Here is a 13,553-nt window from a genome sequence, read left to right as displayed (position 1 = left end):
AGCACTTGCACTCTAGCTTTGTTGTTGTTATTTTGCAAAATTTATTTATTTGAAAGACACAGTTACAGAGAGAGAGAGAGGTCTTCCATCTGCTGGTTCACTCCTCAGATGGCTGCAATGGCCAGAGTTGGGCATATCAGAAGCCAGGAGTTTCTTTTAGGTCTTCCACATAGGTGCAGGGGTCCAAGCACTTGGGCCATCTTCCACTGCTTTCCCAGGCCATAGCAAAGAGCTGGGTCAGAAGAGGAACAGCCGGGACTAGACCTGGCACCCATATGGGATGCTGGCGCCTCAGGCAGAGGCTTAGCCCACTAGGCCTCAGTGCCAGTCCCAAGGACATAGAGCTGGAACTGGGGATAGAACCCAGTTCTCTATCATTTCAAAGATCCTAGGCTATAGCATCTCTCATATTTCAAGAATTGGGTATTGAGATGTTATTGAAGAGTATCAATGCCCATGTCACCAGTGGGGCTCGCTACATGATCAGAGTGCCATAAGTGTGCAAATTGCCCAGATTTGTTTATTTGTTGCTCAGTGGAGAAAATTGCTACCTATGAATACAGAAGCATATCATAGAGTAGTTTAACCTTGTTCATACAAAAATGTCTAGTTACAAGATTATTGATATGCATTGGTTAACTTTGACTAGTTCAATGAGAATATTAATATTTTGCTCACTGAGTCTGGAAAATTGACTCAGTTTTGAGTTCTGATTCTGAGTTCGACATAGTATCTTTAAACATTGATTTCAGTATTTTCTGGATGGTCAGTGTCAGGTAGACTTAAGTATCACCTATTTCTTTGGCATATAGCCCGAAAATGTTAGGATTGTTGTGGAATTTATATGTATGTTTCTCAAATTCCAGAGATACAGTGATGTAGTTAAAAATAGTTTATACCTGAGAGCTTTAGAAAAGCTTTGGTTACTTGGTAGGCAAATGTATTGGTGTGCCAGTGGAGAGCCAGCATTGTTCTTTGGCTGGGAGAGTTTTTTATTTAATCAGTACTTAGTAACTGCTGAGCTCTGAGGACAAAAGAATTAGAAACATTTTGAGCTTTACAATGCAAAAGAAGCAGTGGAAGCTTAGACTTCAATGTTTGAATAGCTTCTGAAATCAGGACTTTATTTACACTTAATAGCTCCTTGAGTCTTCAAATTCCCTGGTTCTTTGAACCCTGGGAAATTCCCTCTGGGGCCTTATGTGCAGTCTAATTGTGATCTGCATGTGCAGTTGGAAGCTGAGTACCTGTACTCTCCAAAAGAGATCTCCAATGATCTGAAATTTCGAGATAGATATGTCAGGTGTCTTGTTAAGTCAGTAGCAGTTACATTCTTGTTAGCTCCTGGGAGTCTGGAAAGTGTGTTTCCCAGGGTCTTTAATTTATTTTAATTCTTTATCTGAGGAGGTTAATAAATCTTTTCAATAAGTTTCCTTCAACCAGAAATTTAAATTGAATTAAATTTCTATGTATATCAGCCTTTTTTCAAATATTCCATTAACTGGTGGTGGCTGAGGACATGGGTTTTAAGAAAGCCACAATATTATAATAATTTCCTTCAATCAAATTCTATAGTGAACCAGATATGAAAAATTCATAACCCAGACTCTCTTGATCAATGATGGTGTGAAAGCTGCTGAGTGTAATAAACTTCTTGTTTTCTGGAAGCTGTGTGACCACGGGGGTGATAGTATACATGGTATTTTAATGTCTAGGCTATGACTGATCGTGGGTGACCTTTCGATGACAAGTTTGACTCAGCTTTACCATGTTTATACAAACTTGAAATTCCATTCTATAACCCCTATTAGTTTCTTGGCTAAATAGGTCAATTTTGTTTGGCTGAACATTTCCTGACTATAAGTGAGACTAGGTTTCACTTAGCCTGTGTAGTGCTTGCTGGATATTCAGTTGTAGAGTTGTTTGCATTTTTTCCTTCCCTGGTCATATACTGTTAGAGCTTTAGTTCCATTCCCTACATATTACCTAAAACTATGGAGTTGTAATATCCCAGGTGCTTTGTTGATACAGTTTAGCTTTATTAAAAATGAGAGGAGCTGGCATTGTGGCACAGTGTGGCCACTTGTGATACTGGCATCAAATATCAAAGCCCAGTTTGAGCCCCACCTGCTCCACTTAATATCCAGCTCCTTACTAATGTGTCTTGAAAGTGGCAGATGAATGTCCAAGTACTTGGGTCTCTGCCACCCACCTCTGAGAACCACATGGAGTTCCAGGTTCCTAACTTAGGTCTGGCCTACCTCTGCCCTTTGGGGCCATTTGGGGAGTAAACCAGCAGATGATAAATTCTCTCTCTCTTAGTCACTCTGCCTGTCAAATAAATGAATGTCTGAAAAATGAGTCAGAGGGTTGGACATTTAACTTTTTACCATTTTAACTTTTTACTACTATGATTTCTAAAATGTGTAGGATGATCCATTAGGAAGATGAGAAGAAGCCAGCAAAATTCCATTTGTAAATCTTTCTCTTACTTTAATTTAGTTTCTGTATTGTGTATCTTTTAAAACACATATGATGTTAGTATATTTCATGTTTATGATGATAAAAAATAAATTGAGGTGTGTAGTCAACATATTTTCACTGATAGGAATGTATGTTTTAAAAAAGTTTGAAGACTATTAATGTACAGTTATAAGAATTATGTTCTTATTTTTTATTTAAAAGGTTTTTATTTATTTATTTGAAAGGCAGAGTTGGTGGAGGGGGTGGGGAGGAGAGAGAGAGAGAGAGAAATCTTCCATCTGCTGGTTCAAGGCCTTAACTGCCAGAGCTGGGCCAGGCCAAGGCCAGGAGCCAGGAAATTCCTCTGGGTCTCCCACATGGGTGCAGGGGCCCAAGCACTTGGGCCATCTTCTGCTGCTTTCCCAAGTCATTTGCAGGGAGCTGGATTGAAAGTTGAGCAGCTGGGACTCCATCTTGTGCCCACATGGCCTGTAGGGTACTGTTTTACCCTGCTTCACCATAGAGAAATGGTGGTGAAAGATTAGATCATCTGTGGTGAAAGATTAGGCCCAAAATGGTGTTTTTAAAATAGAAATCTGAGATCGGCACCGCGGCTCACTAGGCTAATCCTCCGCCTTGTGGCGCCAGCACACCAGGTTCTAGTCCCGGTCGGGGCGCTGGATTCTGTCCCAGTTACCCCTCTTCCAGCCAGCTCTCTGCTGTGGCCAGGGAGTGCAGTGGAGGATGGCCCAAGTACTTGGGCCCTGCACCCCATGGGAGACCAGGATAAGTACCTGGCTCCTGGCATCAGATAGGCATGGTGCACCGGCTGCAGCGCGCTGGCCGTGGCGGCCGTTGGAGGGTGAACCAACAGCAAAGGAAGACCTTTCTCTCTGTCTCTCTCACTGTCCACTCTGCCTGTCAAAAAAATAAAAAGTAAATAAAAAATAAATAAAATAAAATAGAAATCTGGGGGCCAGTGCTGTGACGTAGCAAGTAAAGGCACTGCCTGCAGTGCCAGCATCCCATATGGGCGCCGGTTCGAATTCCATCTACTCCACTTCCAATCCAGCTCTCTGCTATGGCCCAGGAAAGCAGTGGAAGATGGCCCAAGTGCTTGGGCCCCTGCACCCATGTGGGAAACCCAGAAGTTTCTGGTTGCTGGCTCCTGGCTTCCAATTGGCCCAGTTCTGGCTATTGTGGCCATTTGGGGAGTGAACCAGCAAATGGAAGATATCTCTCTGCCTCTCTGTAACTTTGCCTTTCACATAATTAACTCTTAAAAAATAAATAAATAAAGCCGGCGCCACAGCTCAATAGGCTAATCCTCTACCTTGCGGCGCTGGCACACTGGGTTCTAGTCCCGGTCGGGGCGCCAGATTCTGTCCTGGTTGCCCCTCTTCCAGGCCAGCTCTCTGCTGTGGCCCGGGAGTGCAGTGGAGGATGGCCCAAGTGCTTGGGCCCTGCACCCCATGGGAGACCGGGAGAAGCACCTGGCTCCTGCCTTTGGATCAGCGCGGTGCGCCGGCTGCAGCGCGCTGGCCTCGGCGGCCATTGGAGAGTGAACCAATGGCAAAGGAAGACCTTTCTCTCTCTCTCTCTCACTGTCCATTCTGCCTGTCAAAAATAAATAAATAAATAAATAAATTTTAAAAGCCCACAAAAATCTGGACTCAATATGCCCTTACTTAAAATCCTGTAGTTACTTCCTGTGGCCTACAGAATAAAGACCAGTGTGCTTAGTAGTATTTACAAGACCCTGTCAAACCATCTGTGGTGAAAGTTCGGAGTTCCCCATTCCCTGGTTTTTCAAGGACTGAAATTTCCCCCAAATAAATAACTAGAAAAATGAAATTTTAAAAAGATACATAAAATATAAGGTCAGGTTTTTTTTTTTTTTAATTAAGTATAATGGATGCATTTTATTCAGCTATATTGCAGGAAAGTTTCTAAATTTCTCAGTTTCCATACTTAGCTCTTTGAGGGTCAGTTCTCAATCTGCAGGCCACACTTACAGTAATACTGGTCTAAATGACTTTTTTCCCCATTCTGCTGTAGCTACAAAACTGCTGGGTGGTTTAGAACTAGTTGTCTTTGCAGAAAGTCTTGCGCTATATTTGTTTGCAGTGATTCTTAAGTTATGGCCTCTGGGATGGTAGGGTGTCTTGTTAGAAATGGGTGTTATCAAGGCCTACTTAGTCCTCTTGATAATAAGGGTGTTTTTTCAGATTCTGCAAGTGATTCTGAATTGCATGCTGAAGTTTGAAAACACTGATCTAGAGTAGCCCCATACAAGAGTATTTCAAAAAGTTCACGGAATGCGTGCCAGTTGAGTCTTGGCAGGCTGCTTCACTTTCAATCCAGCTCCCTGCTAATGTGCCTGAGAAAGCAGTGGAAGCTGGCTCATATTTTGGGCCCCTGCGCCCACGTGGGAGACCCGGATGAAGCTCCTGGCTCCTTGCTTCTGTCTGGCCTAGCCCTCGCTGTTCAGACATTTGGGTAGTGAACCAGTGATTGGAAGATCTCTCTCTGCCTTTCAAATAAATAAGTAAATCCTTAAAAAAAATTCCATGGAAAATGGAATGAAAAGTTGATCTTGGTAAAAAATGTTTTAAATCTATGCATTTTTTAATACACATTTTCCTTGAACTTCTTAAAGACTTCTGTATGTTATTCAAACAGACACTTTTGAGAGTGAAAGGGTACACTATTGATGGTACTATTTAGACTGCAATTTGATACCGTCTTGGGCAATTTGATATCTCTCTTGTGCTCTCATTAGGCTAGCTTATCCATCCTTATCTTTCTGTTGCTATTATTTTTTAATTATAAAATTAATACATAAATAAAATTCAAACAACACTCACCAATATCTATGTAGAGTCTAATTTATAAAGTCCAATTTTTTTAAATGTCTCTGTCCTGATTTCTAATTTTAGGAGAAATCACTATTATTAAATTGACTTTCCTTCCAAACCCTTTCCAGAAACCTACACACACACACACACCTTCTTACAAAGATGTGAATATAATCCACTGTGTATATTGGATAACATCCGCATGTTAACACAAAGGGTGGGATTGCCAAGGCACACTCTCCAGAATGCGACTTCTTACCCAACTGCAGACCTTCCTCATGCTAGAGGCCGCAGGCGGGAGCAGTCCTTCCACAGGGAGCTCCTCGCTAGCAGGCACAGCTTTCTGCGTCACTGCTCTCCACATTCAGACATATTTGTGTTATGAACATGCCTAAACTACGTGGTTACATGTAGATTAATGTGAAGCCATTTATAAATGTGTTTCTGACAGTTTTACTGCACTTCTTGATCTGATTGCAGAAGTAAAGTTCGACTTCAGGACACACTTCTTGTTTCAGATCAACAAGTTCTGCATGATACACACAGGAAGATTTTCCCCTTTCAGAAGCCTTTTCTTTGTGGGTCTCTAGTTCTCTGCACCGTTATACAGTAGGTAGTGTCAGTGATCATCTCCCGTCTTCCAGCCAGCCATACCCCTCAAGTCCATACATCCTGAGATTATTTACTGAAAGCACTTAGACCAGATACACCCTGACACTTTAAAATAAGGCACTCTCTGTTCCCTGTTAAAAACCGTTAGTAAGCTGTTTGTGGGAAGTCTGCCTTCTTGCAGGGATCTCTCAAGCTGAAGGAATGAGCAGCAGGCTTGGTGTTAACCATTTCCTTCTCATTTCTTTTCAGTACATTCAGACCTACTTTGTTACTTAATGCCTGATTACTTCTGATAGTTTAATTTTTCCAGGAGTTTTGCTATTAAAAACAACATAATAAATCCTCATGTGCACACACCTTTGTGCCAATTTGTAAGTACTTTAAAATTTTTTTCACTTATTTGGGGCCAGTGCTGCGGCTCAGTGGGTTAAGCAGCTGCCTGCAGTGCTGGCATCCTATATGGGTGCTGGCTGGAGTCCTGGCTGTTCCACTTCTGATCCAGGTCCCTGCTAATGCACCTGGGAAAGCAGTGGAGGATGGCCCAAGTGCTTGGGCCCCTGTACCATGTAGAAGACCTGGAAGAAGCTCCTGGCTTTGGCCTGCCCCAGCCCTGGCCATTGTGGCCATCTGGGGAGTGAACCAGCAGATGGAAGACTCCTGTCTCTCCCTGCCTCTCCCTGTAACTCTGTCTTTCAAATCTAAAAATATTTGATTTACTTATTTATATTTGCTTAAAAGAATAACAGAGAGAGGGAGGGGAGAAGGAGGGAGGGGGAGAGATCTAGATCACCTATCTGTTGGCTCATTCCCTAAATACCTGAAATTGCTAAGCTGTAGCCAGGAGCAAGGAATTCTGATTCTCCCATGTGGGTGTCAGGGACCCATGTACTTGACCTGCTGCTTCCCAGGGTGTGTATTAGCAAGAAGCTAGATTGGAAGTGGAACTGGAACTCAAACCCAGCAACTTTGATTTGGGGTGCAGGCATCCTAAGTGTCACTTAATCATTACACCACATGCCCACTCCTTGAAAGTTTTTCTATAGGAGTTATGCTCTGAAGTTCTGAGTAAAAGAGAATGTAACTGTAATAGATGTTTATATATGTATAGAAACTACTATGTTGGCCTCCTAGAAGATGGTGCAGACTTACACTTCTGTTTTTCCATGATGTCTGGAGTATAGGCTGTTAATAATCTTTTATTTATTTATTTATTTATTTATTTATTTATTTTTGACAGGCAGAGTGGACAGTGAGAGAGAGAGACAGAGAGAAAGGTCTTCCTTTGCCATTGGTTCACCCTCCAATGGCTGCCGCTGATCCGAAGGCAGCGCACCGAAGGCAGGAGCTGATCCGAAGGCAGGAGCCAGGTGCTTCTCCTGGTCTCCCATGGGGTGCAGGGCCCAAGCACTTGGGCCATCCTCCACTGCACTCCCTGGCCACAGCAGAGAGCTGGCCTGGAAGAGGGGCAACCGGGACAGAATCCGGTGCCCCGACTGGGACTAGAACCCGGTGTGCCGGCGCTGCAAGGCGGAGGATTAGCCTATTGAACCACGGCGCAGGCCCAGTAATCTTTTATTTTTAAAGACTTCTTTTTATTTATTTGAAAAGCTGAATTAACAGGAGAGGGGGACGAGGAGATCCTCTATCCACTGGTTCAATCCCCAATGACTGCAATATCTGGGGCTGGGCCATGTGGGAGCCAGGAGCTTCATCCGTGTCTCCCACGTGGGTGACAGGGGCCCAAGTACTTGGGCCATCCTCTGCTGTTTTCCCAGGCAGATTAGCAGGAATCTGGATTGGAAGTGGAGCCGCCAGTACTTGAACCAGCACCTGTATGGGATGCTGGCATCCCAGATGGCGGCTTTACACTCTACGCTACAATGCCAACCAGTTATTAATCTTTAATAGTAACTATCATTAACACTTGACAGTACAAAATGGCATTTTACCATTGAGCCTGCATTCTTTTATTTAGAGATGTTGATGTGTTAGTAACCTTTGAGATGTTCTGGCTGATCCATTGGTCTGTGCACTGCTTTGCAATGGGCAGTGTTACTTTGAGTGACCTGTCAGTGGGTACTTGTGATGTTGCATAGCTGAGGTGCTGAGTCTAGTAGGAGTGTTCTGTGATGCTCACTTCGGTGGTAGCTACCACTGAATCTTGTGAACATTTGGATGGAGAACTTGAACTTTTTATCAGTGCCAGCGGGTGTCCCTTACTGAATTTTTATTATGCTTTCTTAATGACCTCGAATTAGAAGATGAAGCCACTGTATCCAAGAAATTTTGATTATATAATACTCAATTATTTCTTTGATTGTTCATTACAACAGTGTATCACTAGTAAAAATGATCAGTGTGAAAGTGCCATTTTGGTCCTAGCAAAAGATTTTGCTGGCTTTTTGAGTTTTGATAACATTGCATTTTAGGCTAACTTGAGCCAATCATTGCAGTTAAAATTATCCATAAAGAATGCCAGCTCGGGCAGTTTCCTTCTGGAGATTCACGTAAATCTTAGGAGTCATTTGTGTAGCTTGAATATTTTTCTTTTTTAAAATCTCCAAAATCTCGATTTGTTAATTAGGATATTCTTCTCCAGATCAGAATCATTTTAAAAAAACTACTTTATTAAATTTTATTTTTCACACAGTAAAAATATGCCAATTTAAAGTGTCTAATTCAGTGACTTTTGGCACATGTATATATCTGTGTAACAGCAGCTCATTGAGATACTGGAACATTTCTCTCACCCCAAAAAGCTCCTTTGAACCCCTTCCCAGTGGGGGAGGGAGGAAAATTATCTTTTTCTTTTAGCTTCCAAGTTTTCAGTTGAGGCCTTTATAATAATAGGTGGATTAAAAAGAGAAGAGCATATACATTTAAGTTTTTTTGTGACACTGCTTTCGTAAGGCAATAAAAACCTGAAGATGGTTAAATCTAAATGTTTTTGTACTAGGTATGGTGAAGAATAGAGAATTATAGACAGACATGATAGGGCAAAGAGAGATTTGGGCTAAGAGTGATAGAGGGAAACAGCGAAGCCTGCTTCTTCAGGTTTCCCCTGTATCCCTCTGTCTCTAGAGAGAAGGATGCCCCTGTCCTCTGTGAAAGGGAAGTGTGTCACATGAAGACGGCCTTCAGCCGGGGAAGTCTTCCCTGTACCTCCTGTTTCTCAAATTCCTTTCAGCATAAGTAGCTAACATGCTAGCATGTCATATTTTGGAGTAGCCTGTTCTGAACTCTGTCACTGGCAACTCCCCTGTCCCCTGCACCAGGCAATCTAATCTGTAATTACAGGTTAGCTTTGTCATTTATTTTGGTGCAAAAATATTGGAATCCATACATAGTTTTTTTTTTTTTAAGATTTATTTTTATTTATTTGAAACAGTTACAGAGAGAGGTAGAGACAGAGAGAAAGGTCTTCCATCCGCTGGTTCACTCCCCAGATGGCCAAATGGCTGGAGCTGCACCTATCCGAAGCCAGGAGCCAGGAGCTTCCTCCGGGTCTCCCACATGGGTGCAGGGGCCCAAGGATTTGGGCCATCTTCCACTGTTATCCCAAGCCATAAAGAGAGCTGGATTGGAAGTAGAGCAGCCGGGACTAGAACCGGCACCAATAAGGGATGCCGGTGCTTCAGGCCAGGACATTAACTCGCTGCGCCACAGCGCTGGCCCCCATACATAGTTTTGTGTAACACACATTTCTATTAACTTTTTGAAGGCAGTGTTTGCTATTTTTGAGATTTATCCTTGCATGTTTCAGTATTTTTTTTCTTTTTAATTCTGAAGGTTATATAGGGGAACTTCAAAAATTTCATGGAAAAGTTGAATTAAAAGATAAAAATAAAAAATATAAATTTTATTTTTTCAACATAAGCACTATCAAATTCAAAAGACTTCTGTAAGTGTTGATGCCAACCATTTAGTCCATCTCTGAAGAACTGAGGGTCCTCGAAATTTAATCACATAGATGCAGGTTTTTTACACTATTAACTGAATAAAAATCAATGCCTTTGAAATATATCTCAGCCGGTGCCGCAGCTCACTAGGCTAATCCTCTGCCTTGCGGCGCCGGCACACTGGGTTCTAGTCCTGGTCGGGGCGCCGGATTCTGTCCTGGTTGCCCCTCTTCCAGGCCAGCTCTCTGCTGTGGCCAGGGAGTGCAGTGGAGGATGGCCCAAGTGCTTGGGCCCTGCACCCCATGGGAGACCAGGAGAAGTACCTGGCTCCTGCCATCGGATCAGTGCAGTGCGCCGGCAGCAGCGCGCTGACCGCGGTGGCTATTGGAGGGTGAACCAATGGCAAAAGAAGACCTTTCTCTCTGTCTCTCTCACTGTCTACTCTGCCTGTCAAAAAAAAAAAAAAAAAAAAAAAAAAAAGTATATCTCAAGATTAGGAAACAAAAAGATGTCAGAAGGAGTCAAATTATGACTTTAAGATGGATGCCCAATGATTTTCCTTGAAACTTTTGCAAAATTTCCCTTGTTTGATGAGCAGAATGAGCAGGAATGTTGCCCTGGTAGAGAAGGACTCTCAGGGAAAGCTCTCCTGCTATAGCTTCTAACTTTCCTGCTACAGCTGCTAACTTTCTCAAACACTCTCCTAGTAAACAGGTGTCATTTGCTCTTTGGCCCTTCAGAAAGTCAATGGGCAAAATTCCTGGAGAATTCCAAGAAACTGGTATCATGTGCTTTGTGTGTTACCAGGCTGTTTTTTCTTAGACTGCACCACTTCGGCCTCTTGGTAGCCATTGCTTTTACTGTGCTTTGTCTTCAGGATCATCCTGGTAAAGTCAAGTTTCATCTACTGTTCCACTTCTTCAAAGAAATGCTTTAGGGCCTTGAGCTTGTTTCCATTTGTTTCAGATTTCTATTGAAAGCTCTGCTGTTGTCTGCAACTGATCTGGACAGTGCCATTTTGTTACTAATTTAGTGAAAGTTTGCTCCACTTTAATTTTTCAGTCAGAATTGTATAAACTGAACCAATGGAAGTTTCTTTTCTTTACCTTTTGTAAGATTTACTTATTTATTTGAAAGTCAGGAGTTAGAGAGAGAGAGAGAGAGAGAGAGAGAGAGAGAGAAAGAAAGAATATCTTCCATCTGCTGGTACATTCCCCAAGTCGTGCAATAGCCAAAGCCAGGAGCTTCTTCTAGGTCTCCTACATGGTGCAGGGACCCAAGCACTTAGACCATGTTCTGCAGCTTTCCCTGGCGCATTAGCACAGAATTGGATTGGAAGTGGGGCAGTTGGGACTCAAGACAGCACCCAATTGGGGTGCTGGTGCTGCAGACTGGGGCTTTAGCCCAGTGTGGCACAGTACCGGTCCCCTGTACAGGTCTTTTTGTAGAAATATTTTAATTTTTCTTGAGTAACTATTTATTAGTGGAAGTGCTACGTCATAAATAAATGTATTTTGTTTTAAAGATTTATTTATTTATTTGAAGGGCAGAGTTAGAGAGAGGCAGGCAGAGAGAGAGAAAGAGAGGTCTTCCATCTGCTGGTTCACTCCTCAGATGGCTGTAACGGCTGGAGCTGGACCACTCTGAAGCCAGGAGCCAGGAGCTTCTTCTGAGTCTCCCAAATGGATGCAGGGGCCCAAGGACTTGGGCCATCTTCTACTGCTTTCCCAGGCCATAGCAGAGGGCTGGATTGGAAGTGGAGTAGAGGGGACTCGAATTGGTGCCTCTATGGGATGCCAACATTGTAGGCGGTGGCTTTACCCACTACACCACGGTGCAGGCCCCAATAAATGTATTTTTAGCTTTGTGAGAAATGGCCAAACAATTTTCCAAAGTGGTTGTGCTGGTTTACATTCCTACTAGTGATGTATAATAATTGAGTTGCTTCACAGCCTCATCAGCAGTATAGTCTGTGTTTTTTTTTTTTTTTTTTTTTTTTAATTTTTAGGTCTCATATTGGGTATGTAGTGGGATCTCCTTGTGATTTAATTTAAATTTCTCCAAGTGTAGTCATTTCATGAAGAATGTCCCCAAAATTGTCTTTAATTTTGATCTGTAGACACATATCACTAATGGAAAATCATCTTTTGTATTTTTAAAATTTTCTGTAGGTTCTTTAAAATTGATTGAAGGGAACAGTTCAAAATGCCTGAAAATCCTGCCACAGGTAAGCCAGATACATACTGTTATTATTTAATTATTCAGAAATGGAATGAAAGATGGGATTTAACTTGTACTCTGATTATCCTTCTTGAAGATAAACTGCAGGTCCTGCAGGTCCTTGATCGCCTGAAAATGAAATTGCAGGAGAAGGGTGACACGTCTCAGAATGAGAAGTTATCTGTGTTTTGTGAGACACTAAGGAGCCCTCTCTTCAACCAGATCCTCACACTTCAGCAGTCCATCAAGCAACTGAAGGGACAAGTGAGTCACGCATCAGGGTTTATGTTGATGGGCTCGAACCAGCAAGGAAAGGTCCTAGTAGGAGATAAAGACAAGCTGTCTCTAAAGGCTTTTAGTGCAGCAAGATGTTACTGAGACCTGGAACCCATCGGTAGCATTTGCATGAATAGTTTAAAACTGTTGAGAATAAACTTTGTGTTTGACTTTGAAATATAGTTTTTGTGCTAACTTAAACTTGTAATGGTCAGATGCTTTGAGAATTCTCAACATTTTCTTCATATTTATAATATAGTGCTTAACTTGAAGGTATTTTCTTTGTGAAGTCTTTTTCCAGCAAGAAGTTATCACGTCCTTGTAAAGCATCATTCATACCTCTTTTAATTATCAAGTATTTATTGTTTCTTGTGGATATTCTGATTAGAAATTTATTAGAAGCAGCATACCTGGTGTTTTAATGTTTATCTGTGCTTCTCTACTACAATACAATACTACCTCTCCTCTGTAGGCTCTACATACATAGCTGTTGATTTAAAGGACATATAGTGCGCTTTTTTTTTTTTTTTTTTTTTTTTTTTTTTTAAGATTTTATTTGTTTGTTTGACAGAGGTGGAGAGTAAGGTCTTCCATCTACTGGTTCCATCCCAAATGGCCACAATGGCGGCTTGAGCTAGGGTGATCTGAAGCCAGGAGCCAGGAGCTTCTTCCGGGTCTCTCATCTGGGTGCAGGGGCCCATGTACTTTGGCCATCTTCCAGTGCTTTCCCAGGCAATTTGCAGAGAGCTGAATGGAAGAAGAGCAGCTGGGACTCTAACCTGCACCTGTGTGGGATGCTGGTACTGCAGGCAAAGGCTTAGCCTACTATGCCATGGTGCCAGCCCCAAGTAGCACATTTTTAAAAATTTATTTGAAAGGCAGGTTGAGAGAAAGAGAGAAAGAAGAGATCCTCCTCCTGCTGCTTCAGGAGAGAAAGAGATCCTCCATCTGCTGGTTCATTCCCCAAATGGCTGCAATGGCTGAGGCTGGGCAAGGCTGAAGCCAGGATCCTGGAACTCCATCCTTGTCTCCCATATGGGTGGTAGGGGCCCAGGTACTTGGGTCATCTTCCGCTACCTTCTCAGGCACATTAGCAGGGGATGGATTGGAAGCAGAGCAGCCAGAATTGAATTGGTACCCTGATAGGGGATGCAGCGTTGCAGGTTACAGCTTAACCCTTTGTGCCTCAACACCTGTGTGTGCCTTCCTCTCCTACCTCTGACCT

General features: G+C 42.6%; 1 protein-coding gene across 25 annotated transcripts in view; it reads left to right on the top strand.

Moving 5' to 3' along the window:
- The window catches only part of PATJ (PATJ crumbs cell polarity complex component), a 452,303-nt gene that overhangs the window by 4,229 nt on the left and 434,521 nt on the right, over nt 1-13,553 (top strand). For all 25 annotated transcript variants that reach the window (XR_016237308.1, XM_089337289.1, XM_070078398.2 and 22 more), the window contains exons 2-3: nt 12,004-12,059; nt 12,150-12,316. Coding sequence is in view for 24 of the 25 variants with exons in the window: in XM_089337289.1 (XP_089193415.1) it covers nt 12,038-12,059; nt 12,150-12,316 (189 nt within the window). In the remaining variant the exon portion in view is untranslated. The remainder of the gene's footprint in view (nt 1-12,003; nt 12,060-12,149; nt 12,317-13,553) is intronic.

The sequence above is a fragment of the Oryctolagus cuniculus genome, chromosome 7 (genome assembly GCF_051225735.1).
Source record: "Oryctolagus cuniculus isolate XC-2025 breed Fujian yellow rabbit chromosome 7, ASM5122573v1, whole genome shotgun sequence".
NCBI lineage: Eukaryota > Metazoa > Chordata > Mammalia > Lagomorpha > Leporidae > Oryctolagus > Oryctolagus cuniculus.
Note: the sequence above shows the minus strand (reverse complement) of the source record. Positions and strands in the feature narration are given on the sequence as shown.